The sequence below is a fragment of the Pogona vitticeps genome, chromosome 1, assembly GCF_051106095.1.
Source record: "Pogona vitticeps strain Pit_001003342236 chromosome 1, PviZW2.1, whole genome shotgun sequence".
Lineage (NCBI taxonomy): Eukaryota > Metazoa > Chordata > Lepidosauria > Squamata > Agamidae > Pogona > Pogona vitticeps.
In genome coordinates, this window is record NC_135783.1 from 340994836 (window position 1) to 341008146 (window position 13311).

The 13311-nt window shown below is 40.1% G+C and overlaps 1 protein-coding gene across 2 annotated transcripts in view; it reads left to right on the plus strand.

Annotated features, from left to right (window-relative positions):
- EXOC3L4 (exocyst complex component 3 like 4) overlaps positions 1 to 7717 on the plus strand; it is a 67552-nt gene extending 59835 nt beyond the window's left edge. For both annotated transcript variants that reach the window (XM_020793560.3, XM_020793559.3), the window contains exons 10-12: positions 2100 to 2252; positions 3617 to 3738; positions 5836 to 7717. In XM_020793560.3, coding sequence (XP_020649219.3) covers positions 2100 to 2252; positions 3617 to 3738; positions 5836 to 5998 — 438 coding nt within the window. In that variant the 3' untranslated portion in view covers positions 5999 to 7717. The remainder of the gene's footprint in view (positions 1 to 2099; positions 2253 to 3616; positions 3739 to 5835) is intronic.
- Positions 7718 to 13311: the final 5594 nt, after the last annotated feature.

The following is a 13311-nucleotide window of genomic DNA, read 5'->3' on the forward strand; positions in this document are numbered from 1 at the left end:
GGAAAACATTCAAAATGGAGAAGGGGGGGGGGAACCAAAGAGTTACGTCTCAGGCTCTACAGACCTCAGTTAGCATGTGAAATGTTAAAATTCATGACAGTACAATTAGAAAAAGGCTGAACAAATATGGTTTGTTTGGAAGGGTTGCCAGGAGAAACTCTCTTCTCTTTAAAAAGAACATGGCAGCATGGCTTAGGTTTGCCAGGTTGCATCTGGATAAACCACAAAAGTTCTGAAACAATGTCCTTTAGGCAGACGAGGCCAAATGATCACCCCTCAACCACCCTACTTAACAGTTGGTATGAGGTGTTTATGCTGATATGCTGTGTATGGTTTTCACAAAATGTGGTGATGTTCATTATGAACAAATGTCGCCAGATTTTGCGAAAACCATACACACCACATATCAGCACAAACACCTCATACCAATTGTCAAGTTGGGTGGTTGAGGGGTGATCATTTGGGCTTTTTTGCAGGCACAGGACCTGGGCACCTTGAACTCTCCTGTATACCAAAATATTCTAGAGTCAAATGTAAGGCCATCTGTCCAACAGCTAAGGCTTGTCCAAAATTGGGTCACGCAAGAGGACAATGACCCCAAGCACACCAGCGAATCTACAACAAAATGGCTGAAAAAGAAAAGAATCAAGGTGTTGCAATGGCCCAGTCAAAGTCCAAACTTCAACTTGATTGAAATAAAAGAGCTGTGCATAAACAAATGGCTGCAAACCTCAATGAACTGAAGCAACATTGTAAAGAAGAGTGGGCCAAAATTCCTCCACGACAATCTGAGAGACCGATAAAAGTCATACAGGAAATGATTACAGTGGTGCCTCGCATAACGATTTTAATTGGTTCCAAAAAAAAAACATTATGTGAAACATCGTTATGCGAAACACCATTTTCCATAGGAATGCATTGGAAACCGGTTAATACGTTCCAATAGGCACGGATTGCCGTCCTTAAGCGAAAAAACCCATAGGAAACATCGTTAAACGATACAATGTTTCCTCCATTGGAATGTATTGTAGCTGACTCAATACATTTCAATGGCTTTGCGAAGTCAATTTTTGCAAAATTAAGTGTGTCATAAAAGGGTCAAAAATGGTTTTAAATGCTTGGATTAGCTTCTGCACCCTCTAAAACGGATGCAAAAGTTAATTTGGCTTTGATCTGACTTTTCGTTAATTAATGGTGACTTTTTTCCCCCCAACTTTTGACAGCTGTCAAAATCTGACAGCTCCATTATTTCCTATGGGGGAAGAAAAAATTCACAAAAAATTAATGAAGACTCAGCAACTGTTCTAAATTCTTGGGTTCGTTAGAGGACCCCCTAAGTCGTGTGCAAACCTGATTTGGCTTTGATCTGAACTTTCGTTAATTTATGGCGAATTGTTTTCTCCCCCATAGGAAAGCATGGAGCTGTCAGATTTTGACAGGTCCATTGGTTCCTATGGGCCGGAAAAAAAAATTAACCATAAATTAACGAAAAGTCAGATCAAAGCCAAATCAGGTTTGCACATGACTTAGGGGGTCCTCTAACGAATCCAAGCATTTAGAACCGTTTTTGACCCTTCTAAGACACTTTTTTAATTGAAAAAAAAAACATCGTTAAGTGAAGCAGGGGACCTAAAATCACATTCGTTATGCGAAGCATGGTCCCAAACTTCGCTAAGCGAAAATCGCCCATAGGAAACATCGTTATACGGTGCATATTATTTTCTATAAAAACACATCGTTATGCGAATTAATCGCTAAACGAGGCAATCGTTAAGCGAGGCACCACTGTACTTCAGGTTACTGCTGTTAAAGGTGGTTCTATAAACTATTAAATCATAAGTTTTTCATACTTGGCTTTTCCATTTTTTTTAAATGGATCATGTTGTAATATGTCATGTGTGTTGTTGTCCATCTGAAATTGTATTTACCGAATTTACTGACTTGCTAAAGACCAGATGATTTTTTATTATGTCCTGATACATAAAGTCAGAGAATTCATAGAGGGTTTACTTTCTTTTTCACATGATTTGTCTATCCACTGCCTATCGTTTCACTCAGTTGTTGTTTGGTTTGGGGCTATTTCTTTTCTTGGTAAGCAGGAATTTCTAAATGAAGTTCACAAGTTTGTGGTTAAAGAATATATCAGACAGATTCTCAAGCCAAAAGCCAGAATGAAAAGAACCAAACGGGAACTAATCAGCAGAATAATGACTCAAGAAGCTGCAACTATAAATGATACCATGAAGCATCTGGTGAGTAGATTCTGCAGTTTGCTGTTTTAATGTGGATTATTAAAGTGCTCAGGAGTATCATTATAGAAGGATACTCACCAAAAGAATCATTTCAAAATTTGTGGGTTATGGGATGTTAAATATTCTGTTTCCGGTTCCTTCTGAAAGGGTTTGGAAATTCATGCTGTGGTAACTAAAGAGGAAGAAATTTCTAGTACTGTTCTAAACAGATCATGCAACGTAGCCTTATTTTCTGAAAGTTCAAAACTTTGTTATTCAATTTAACCTTTCCAGTAAAGTAACTCCCTTCCTATTGTGGAGTAAACTGGGATTAGCAATAAATTGTTGCACTATAGACAGTTTCTTGTCAGGATTTCTGTTCTCTCCCCCCCCTCCCAGTTTCCCTCCAAAACACCATCCACAATTTTTTAAAAGTTTGGTTACAAAACAGGCTCAGTTTTTATTAAACTAAAGCTCCCCACCAAAAAAAATAATAACTTTTAAGTTGGTCCCCCACCACCAAACACATTGTTTTGTACTTCTGAGCCTGCTCATATCTTCCTTGTGTGTGGATGGTGTTGTTTTGAATGTGTCACTGGAAACCAAGATCACCCATTGCAATCAGACAGGTTGGGGCTGACCTACTGCAAATCAAGGAGAAAATATACTGCCGTACCCACTGTTACAAGAATACACCCATTGGATCAAACACTGAATATGATGTCAATTTTTACGTAAAACCCATGAGTGAGTCTACGCTATTTGGAACTCAAGCATTGGGCTTACGCTAATATGTCTTAAATAAATAAATGGAAGGGAACAATTTACAGGGAGTGTGAGCAGAAATTAATCCCTTACCACTCCCAAAGCTGCAATCTTGATGCAACTGGACAAGTCCCCATCATGACTTTTTACATAAAAGATGGGAGAGCTGATCACAACCCCCCCAGCATCTCATCTAATTTAAGGCAAGGGTGAAATGTTTACTTTTCTCCAACAGATATCAGCCACCTTTTCAGTTCCTCTTATTTTGGCTTGATCATGCTGACTGCTAATATAGCCTTGATGTTCTGTTTGAAACATTTTGAGCCAGTGGCAGGGAAGCAAGGTATGAGTTGCAAAGGCCAGCATTTAAAACAAACCATATGGAAGTGCAAACAAATTCAATTGGTGTTGCAGGCAGGGGGAGGAGGGAATAAAGCAGCTCTGGCCCCTTAGAAGTAAGATTACACATGCACCATGTACTGTCAAGTATGTTCATAAGAAGCTACAGTGACTTGTAAAATTGGCAGAAATACATTTGGATTGTTTGAGATCTGAATGCTTCCATCGTGGATCTTGATTTTTAACATATACTTATTTATTGGTAACACTTTTCCTCCCAGGGCTCAAATGCTGATTGGCTTTTCCTGGCCATTCCTCACATTGCCACCATAATGAGTGAAAAGGAAAAAGGGGAAATCAAATGCTATCTTGAACAGCTGGCATGGAACTATCCGGACATCAGGTACCACTGAACGGAGCCTGTGACAAAGGGCTGAAGTGAGGTGCTTCCTGGGTGGCTCATGCCAAGGGCAGCTGCAATGCTGCATTTTCTGTCCTCGGAAAGTGGGGTGCAGGAATGCCGTATAATGTCTAGACCCTTTCCCACACTACAGTGGACCCTCGACTTACGGAATTAATCTGCATTGGAACGGTGGCTGCAGGTCAAAAAGTCTGTAGGTCAAGGCTCCATTGACCTATAATGCATTGAAAACCGATTAATCCCGTAACCGGCTGTTTTTGATCCATTTTGGGTTTTTTTTCCAGTCTGTAGGTCAATTCTCCGGCTGCAGGTCAAAAAGTCTGTAGGTCAAGGCTCCATTGACCTACAATGCATTGAAAACAGCTCCCCCCCCCTTTGCAGGCAAAAGAGAGCCTGAAAAAGGGACATTTCCTGCTTTGAACTGTAAAGAAAGGGGTGTAACATTAATGTCTCCTCTCTCTCATTTTAACCGTGTTCTTCACAATACTTTGCAAGTCTTTTAAAATCCGCTTCCTCCACCTGACGCTGCTCAAAAGGGAAAAGAAGTATGAAAGCCAAGAATGAAGAGGGAGAGATATGCAGGGAAATAAGGAAAAATGGATTAATGAAAAAAGAGGGTAGGGGAAAGCAAGGGGGAGGAGAGAAGGCTCATGGCATTCTATCAATATATCATTTTTATAATTAAAAAAAAAGTGCAAAGGGAGACCTGATTGCCCCAAGAAATATTAGAGAAGATGAATTGATTAAAGAGCAGCGTAGCCTGCTATAACAAATCAAATAGAAAGAAATGTGCAGATGCAGTTCCAAACAATGTGAATGCTCCTTCCAAATATATATACAGTACCATGTAACTGCTGATGAACATGCATTGGTACAACAGAAGGATGAAAATAATCGGTATAACTGGGGTTCATTTCTCATGTGTGATTGAGTCCTTAGATTCCAAAAAACCAGTAGTATCAAGGCTGTGATTTGAAGCTGGCATTGTTAAGTATTTGGTGAAAGCCAACAGTCAAGTCCTAACCTACAGCCACACAGCATCCATCACCAGTGCCTTCCCTCTCATTCTGTGCACCAGTATAGAGTCTCATTGTGGCACCTAACAGGATTTGGTTGGTCAAGACCTTGAGAATAGATTAAGCATCCTTCAGTCTCGAGGGACTATGGTAACATGCTCTGTATGGAGGACTTGGAACGGCATCTAGTGTGGCTGAAAAGGCCAATTTGAGTGTGACAATCCTTTCCACACTGAAGACAAATCCAATCTGTCCCCTGTCCAGCTCCCTGATTTTGCTGGTTTTGGGACTGCCTCTTTGCCTCGGCCTGCTGGACAAGGGTCTCTTCAAAATGGGAGAGGCCATGATGCACCGCCTGCCTCCAGGCACTGAGAATAATAGTGTTGGTATCTGGCAGTCCAGAAAGGCATGGTCTCAGAAGGAAGCTAGGACCAAACTTTAGATTTCAGGGGAAAATCTAAAATGTAGTCAAAAAGCTTATGTGGTGGAGAAGTATAGTTTCAGAAGCAAGATGTTAGCAAGAGTCAGAGGGCATGTTGATCACGAGGACTGTTGAAAGCAAGGTCAAGAAGCTATGTTGCACAAGGCTGATCTACTTCAATTGAGAGTTCTGATATCTTAGTCATCGAGACCCCACCTAGGGTTACTTACAACTTCTTAGTTAATTATTCAAGGTCTTCCCATGGCCAAAAGGGCCTTTTCCTCAGAAGGCTCTTTGGTCTTCACGCATCCTACCTTTGCTGAATTCTGTTCCAACTGAAGAATCCACATACTTCTCAATACCACTGTGATATCAGGCAAAACATCAGTTATTGAACTTGGATAGAGATTCCTCATCCTGTCTTATCTCAGAAGAACCATCTTTGAAAGATTGATCTTAGACAGGAAGAACAAAATGATTTAATAGCAACCCGTGTATGTGGCCCATGATAACTTGGGTTCAAATGTTTACCAGGAACAGCTGGAAACAGATCTTTTGTTATCTAGTTTTGTTGTGTTTTGTTGCTTTTCATGTACATATTTCTTCTTCTGGATCTGTAATTCACTTTCTTTTGTTTTTCAGTGAGGAACACATGATGGCTATTCTTACCCTTAGAGGACTGAGTAAAAAGAAGAGGCAGTCAATAGCTCGTCATGTGAATAGACCCTCAGATGAGTTAGAATCTGGATCTGGAAGAACACTCTTTGCTGAAATTGAACTTCCAAATACCATCCAGTGCTTTTAAAAATTCTGAAAAATTCTGAAAATTCTCATTTTATTCTTAAAAATAATGAAATGAGACATTAACCTTGTTTCCGTGTATTTATCATCATGTTGTTGTTTAGTTGTGTCCAATTCTTCGTGACCCCATGGACCAGAGCACGCCAGGCCCTCCTGTCTTTTTATCATCATATATTTATTTATTCAATTCAATTATATACCAGTAATGATCTCAGTTCTCCCAAGTGTTGGTTTTCATGGAAACAAAACAGTACTGACCATGCACAAGACTCGGAGGGTGACTGCAGTGACCATTTATATCACAGTTTGCATCATACTGGACAGAAATTTCTGTAGTTTAAAATTCGGCGACTACAAGACATAAAGCACACTGTGATTGAATCTTTTTTTTTTACAAGAAGTCAAATGACACCCCTCCACCTGCTAGGAAAGGATGCTTTGAACTAGCATTAATTCCCCATGAACAACTGGATAGGTTTCAGGCAGCCAGTAATAACCCTGCATGATCCGTAGTTGGTATATTTGTCTCAGATTCTTGGAGGACTAGTAAATACTCTCTATCACTAATTGCTATCCTAGCTTTATCTCCATGAATTTGTCTAAAACCTATCCATATAGGTAGCTCTTGGTACACCCAAATGTTGCAGATCAACATTTCCATATACAGTGGTGCCTCGCATAACGAGCACACCGTTTAACGACGAATTCACATAGCGATCCGTTTTTTGGGACCGCTAATGTGATCGCATACCGATGCCTAGATAGGCAAAAACTCGCTTTGCGACGATCGGTAAGCGTTTCGCATAGCGTTTTTTTAAAATCAGCTGTTCGGGGGTTCCAAAATGGAACACCCAAAATGGCCACGCACAGCATTTTCGCGCCCTGCCCTCTCTTACCGAGGGAGCAAAAATGCCTGCGCTATGGAGGAACATTGCATAACAGTGAGGTTTCGGTCCATCTGGAACGCATTAAACGAAGTTTAATGTGTTCCAATGGGCTTTTCTGTTCCGTATAGCAATGTTTCCCCATAGCGATGGTTAATCCGGAACGGATTAACCTCGCTATGCGGGGCACCACTGTACATATAAAGCCCTGAACAGTTTGAGATCTTGCTGCCTACTGGAGCGTTTCTCCTTCCACTCTACCACTTTTTCCACCCACACCTCACCCATAATCTTGCAGGTGACTACCCCAAGAAAGGCCTCGAAATCTTCAACTTGAAACTGACCACCTCTTTACGGAATTCACCACAGGTGGAAATGCATCAGGCCCCCCACCTTCCTAATGTCTAGAAAGCAAATAAAAAGACCTTCAGACAGGCTTTTGAGCACTTTCTCCCTATTTAATTAAATTTGCTTAAATTATTTAATTTATGCTACTATCATTACCATCTCAGGTTTTCATATAATTGTCTAGATGGGTTGTGTTTGCCTTCTTCCATTATTTTATTTTATCCTATGTTTATTTCCTGTCAGTCTCTCTGAGTAGTGGCTTGTTACTGGATGGGCGGAAGAGAAATTTAATGAATAAATAAATAAATTACTTTCTGTTTGTCCTTTTGTTTACTTTTCCATCTTGATTAACATTAATATTGTCAATTTAAATTATTGTTTTAACTGGTTTTATGTATGATTCTGATGTGAGCTGCCCTGAGTAGACGCAGTCTAGAAGGGCGGGATAAAAATCTAATAATAAATAAAAATAAATGAAATAAATACATTTACCTCAGGCACTTCCCTTTATCCAATTTCAATCTCTTACCGTTCAGCTTTACTGAATAGTATTGGGTTCTACCTTCATGAGAGAGGAAGAAAAAGCCTCCCTTCCTACTTTCTTCACCTTATATTTTTAAATGCCTCTGTCATGTCCTCCCTTGCTTGCTTTTTTTCACGCACTAAAATGCTGAAATTTTTCTTCAAGGGGTAGTTGTTCCAGGATGTGCCAACAAGGTCCAATGAAGACTGTCCTGGCCACAAATGTAATAAAATTTTATATCTAATTAGTCTTCCATCCTTCTCCACCCCAACTCCCGCCCCATTTTGCAGCATTTTATGCTCTTCGTGGGGGGGGGGACTTCCCCCCCCCAGTGACTTTATTTCTAGGTCATTTGACCCAAATGTAGAAGAAAAAAAGAAGAGTGAGGTTAAATAAAAAAGACTCGAATAGGGCATATAGGGGTTTCGTGGAGGCAGGGAATATAAAAATGTGAGCAACGAAATCCAGGTAAGTAATTTATAGTTTTTCTAAAAATACAGTCTGTAAAATGCAGAAAAGTTGTGCTTCGTGTTGCTTGGATGCACTCCGAGTAAAGAAAAGTTATTCTTCAGACTACCTTTCTAAGAAGACATTTTCCAGCATACCAGCTAGGGGGATTATGGGAGTTTTAGTCCAAAAGGTAATTTGTCTAAGCTCTGGGTGTGCTGAACTGGAAACACAAAAGGAATCCTTTAAAATAGATCAATAAGTGACAAAAGGGCCATGGTTTAAAACCAAACTGGTTGGTCTCTGCAGAATTGAAGCATACACCCAAGAATCATGGTGGGCGGATTTCGATAAAACAAGGACCTACAATATTTTTCTGCTAAAGGGCCTCATAGTGCCAAATGTTGGCTTTGGGAAGACCTCAACCAGTTCCTCTACACTTGAAACACCAGACAGGGAATTTTCACAGTTTAAAAAAAACCAGGGGGGGGGCTGTTCATATTCCCTTTTTATTTACCGTCTTTTCCAGAAAATAAGACAGGGTATTATATTAATTTTTGCTCCCAAAAAACACATTAGGGCATATTTTCAGGGGATATTTTATTTTATTTTTTCATGTACAACAATCCACATTTACTCAAATACAGTCATGTAATCTTCGTGGGCTCCATGATCACTGCAGATGGAGACAGCAGCCACGAAATTAAAAGACGCCTGCTTCTTGGGAGGAAAGTGATGACAAACCTTGACAGCATCCAAAAAAGCAGAGACATCAGCTTGCCAACAAAAGTCCGCATAGTCAAAGCTATGGTTTTCCCTGTAGTGATGTACGGAAGTGATAGCTGGACCATAAAGAAAGCTGACCGCCGAAGAATTGATGCTTTTGAATTGTGGTGTTGGAGGAGGCTCTTGAGAGTCCCCTGGACTGCAAGGAGAACAAACCTATCAATTCTAAAGGAAATCAACCCTGAGTGCTCACTGGAAGGACAGATCCTGAAGCTGAGGCTCCAATACTTTGGCCATCTCATGAGAAGAGAAGACTCCTTGGAAAAGACCTTGATGTTAGGAAAGTGTGAAGGCAAGAGCAGAAGGGGACGACAGAGAATGAGATGGTTGGGCAGTGTCATCGAAGCGACCAACATGAATTTGACCCAACTCCTGGATGCAGTGGAAGACAAGAGGGCCTGGCGTGCTCTGGTCCATGGGGTCACGAAGAGTCAGGCACGACTAAATGACTAAACGACAATGAATCTTCTGGTTGCTGCACAATGCTGCACAATGGTGGAGGGCGGGGTTTCACTTAATTGGCTTATTTTGGGGGTAAGGCTTCTATGACGAGCATCCTGAAAAATCAGACTAGGGCTTATTTTCAGGTTAGGGCTTATTTTCAGGGAAACAGGGTACAGTACACTAGAGTAGGAGAGGGGAGAAAGAGAACTCTTCTCCTAAACTTATTATTTTAAGTGCTATTGGGAGGTATTTAAACAGCACACTTTACCTGCAATAAACTTTACAAGCTCTGGATTGTAGCTTTTAGACTGAAAATGTCACCTTTTACAAATATGACAAGTCCTTGCTTTATTTGTTCTCTTGAGTGAAAAAATGTTGGTTAATGATGGGAAGTCCCTAGTAGGGCTTCCCCTTTTAAAAATAGGCCCTACTTTAAAAAAATAACCCAACAATCTGTCTAATGGATATGAACCAAATTTCTTCTTTGCATCATCTACATAGAATTCATTGCTTGCATTATTTCAGTTTGGCAAGGACTGTTATTTGAAAATAAATAAATACCCTGATTCCCCAAAAATAAGACCTAACCTCAAAATAAGCCCTAGTATGATTTTTCAGGATGCTTGTAATATAACTCCATTTTAGCAGATAATTTAAATCTTTTTAATGTTTTCATATTTTCATATTTTAATTGTATTTTAAGTCATATGCTGTTTAATCTGTCTTTTAATATTTAAGTTACTGTGTTTTTAAATTGTGTGATTTTTAATGCTTTAGGTCCCTTGTTGGGAGAAATGTGGCATATAAATAAAACTAATAATAAATACAACAACAACTAATAATGAAGTGCTCTCTGGGCACTTTGCAGCTTAATTATGTAGGCTACACATTGCCCCCCCTCCCCACAGCAAGCTGGTTAGTTTATTAACCTCATAAGGATAGAAAGCTGAATGAACCTTGAGCTGGCTATCTAGGATTGAACCCAGATCAGGAGCAGAGTGTTAACTGCAGTACTGCAGTTTAACCATTGCACCATGAGACTTCTGTATACTTATACATCAAACATTCAGCAGTGATCTGAGTCATCATTATAAGGTAAACAGGTTTAATTTGAAGAAATCCCATTGTAAAAGAGAAAATGGGCTAATCAGATTAAGTGAATACTCATTCCCTTTAACATCTATTCTGGCACTTGCAAATTAAGCCCATGTTTATCTTGCAATGACCAGTCACAAAACAAGTCACACAAAATACAAGTTATACAGGTGAGAAAAATCTCATGTAATGACACTCAGATGTCTTTCATCACTTGAGAGAACACCTCTTCTAAAAATGTGTTTAAACACATGATCTAAAATCCTATTGCTTTTATATCCTTCAGTGCCGCTGGCTAACATTTCTTTTTAATTTTAATGTTGTGAAAGAGCCAGAGGGTACATTGATGGTGTCACATCTTGACCTATGTCTCTGATATTATGTAATTTTATCTAAATAACATATTCTTATCTTCCTGGTCACTGACTGTAATAAATTATAATATAATATAATATAATATAATATAATATAATATAATATAATATAATATAATATAACATTATATTATATTATATTATATTATATTATATTATATTATATTATATTATATTATATTATATTATATTATATTATACCCTTTCTCCCCAAAATAAGACCTAACCTGAAAATAAGCCCTAGTATGATTTTACAGGATGCTCGTAATATAAGCCCTAACCCAAAATAAGCCCCAGTTAAGTGAAACCCCGCCCTCCACCCTTGTGCAGCATTGTGCAGCAACAAGAAGATGACAAGACTGTAAAATAAAACATCCCCTGAAAATAAGCCCTAATGCATTTTTGGAGCGCAGATTAATAAAAGACCCTGTTTTATTTTTGGAGAAACACTGTATTATAATCCTATTCTACAGCTACACAGGCAGAAGGCAAGTGGCTTTAACATTCACTCGTTCCCTTCCTATCATTAAGGCGTTGTCACTGCAATTTGTGGGGTTTACATGTACCCATTGGCTTGGCATGCCCTTAAGAATCCAAGCAGAGACTCTTTAGTTGACACCTGGAAGTGAATGAATGTTAGGCCATTTGCCTTCCACCTATGCGAAAAAGCAGCAGCCATTGACTAGTTTGACCCTGAACTGCGGAAAGGTGATGTTTGGGGTCCCACAGCATCTTCCTACCACTGCTGAATTGTGGGTGACTTTGACATAACATTATATTCACTCCTCTTAAAGGTAACATTCCATGCTGTGCTGCAATGCAGAGTTTGAACACTGCTATTTCTTACATTTTGTCACTGAGAGAGAAAGAGAGATATACAGAGGCAGACAGAGTCATTCTCCTTCCTCATTCATAGATGATGATGATGATGATAATGTCAAATTTGTTTCAACATGTTTTGAAACAAAGTACGAGGGTACTGGATGTAACTAGACTGGGGCTTTGGCCAACACACCAAAATTTAGACAGCACTGAAAGCTGGAGGTAAATATCCTGGAGAATGTTAGCATCTATTTTCTTTATAGAGGCAAAATCTGGAGCTGGCGTCCCGAAGGCAGTTCTTGGCGTTCTGCCAACTCCTGCAACGTTGCCGGAACCAGTCGTATTGGCTCTTGCCTTTCCATTGGACCATTTCAGCAACATGGAGAGGGGGGATCTGCTGCTTGGGTAACAGCCTATCCTCCATATTACCTTACCCAGGCTTCATGCTCTGGAGGGGACACTCCTCAATTCAGAGCGTGTTACCATAGTCTTTCGAGACTGAAAGATGCCTATGCAGATTTTCTTTATTCATTTTGAACAAACATTATCCTTGTTTGAAGGGACATCACATTGTCACCCTCCTTTTGGGGGTGGGGTCGCTCATGTCCATGCATTAGGTCAGAGTGAACGGAAGATGGCACCCCAGGTATCAACATTGTGAGTTATGGCGTTGGCACTGGAGGTATTTCAAGGTGACCAGATACAATGGTGGGCATGGCTCCTGTGCTCCTGGGAAGAGGGACTGAACAGCAGCACCTAGACTTTTGTCACCCCTTGTATAACCAACATTACAATGTCTCCCTTCTGGTCCAGCTGTTCAAGGAAACACGAATCTTGTCCTCTGTTTCTGTGAAGATTCTCACTCATCCAGGTGAGGCTATCTAGAAGTTGAGTCATGGAAACTGGACTTCTTTCATATTCAGCTGAAATGTTTCGCTACTTGGCTGAGTAGTGAAACGCTCCAACTGAGTAAGAAAGAAGTCCAGTTGCCATGACTCAACTTCCAGACTTGTCCTCTGTTGTGTGTGTGTGACATACCCAGACCTACTGGGAGATGTCACAGTTTCACTAAGCTGCCACCAACCATTCCCTATAAGAAGTCACACAGACCAGGGATGGATTTTTAACAAATAAAGGAATAAGGTTTATTTAAATAACACACAGGGAAAATAAAATGATCAAGTGAATAAGATACAGTAACGTGGCTTAGTCTCAAGCATACATACACCAGTTTGGTTCACACAGAACACCTTTAAATAAAGCACAGACCCTGAACCTATCAGTTCTGGCTACCCATACAGACACCTGAACCTATCAGGTTGGTACTGACTGACACACAGTAGTACCCTGTCTGACACACAGACTCCCACACCAGCTCCTTCTCTCAGCTTCTCCTCCAGCTTCTCCTCACAAGCTCCACATATATATACAGTACAGCCCCTCCTCCTGATGTCCCGCCTTCCACTCCCCATAGGATGGAACTTTCCCTCCAACCCATGACAGACAGGTAACATCAGTGCTGTATGTAACACCTCCCCTCTTTATAAGTTGTTTTGTAGGGGGAAAGCTAAAGTGCTTTTCTCCAAAAAACAAC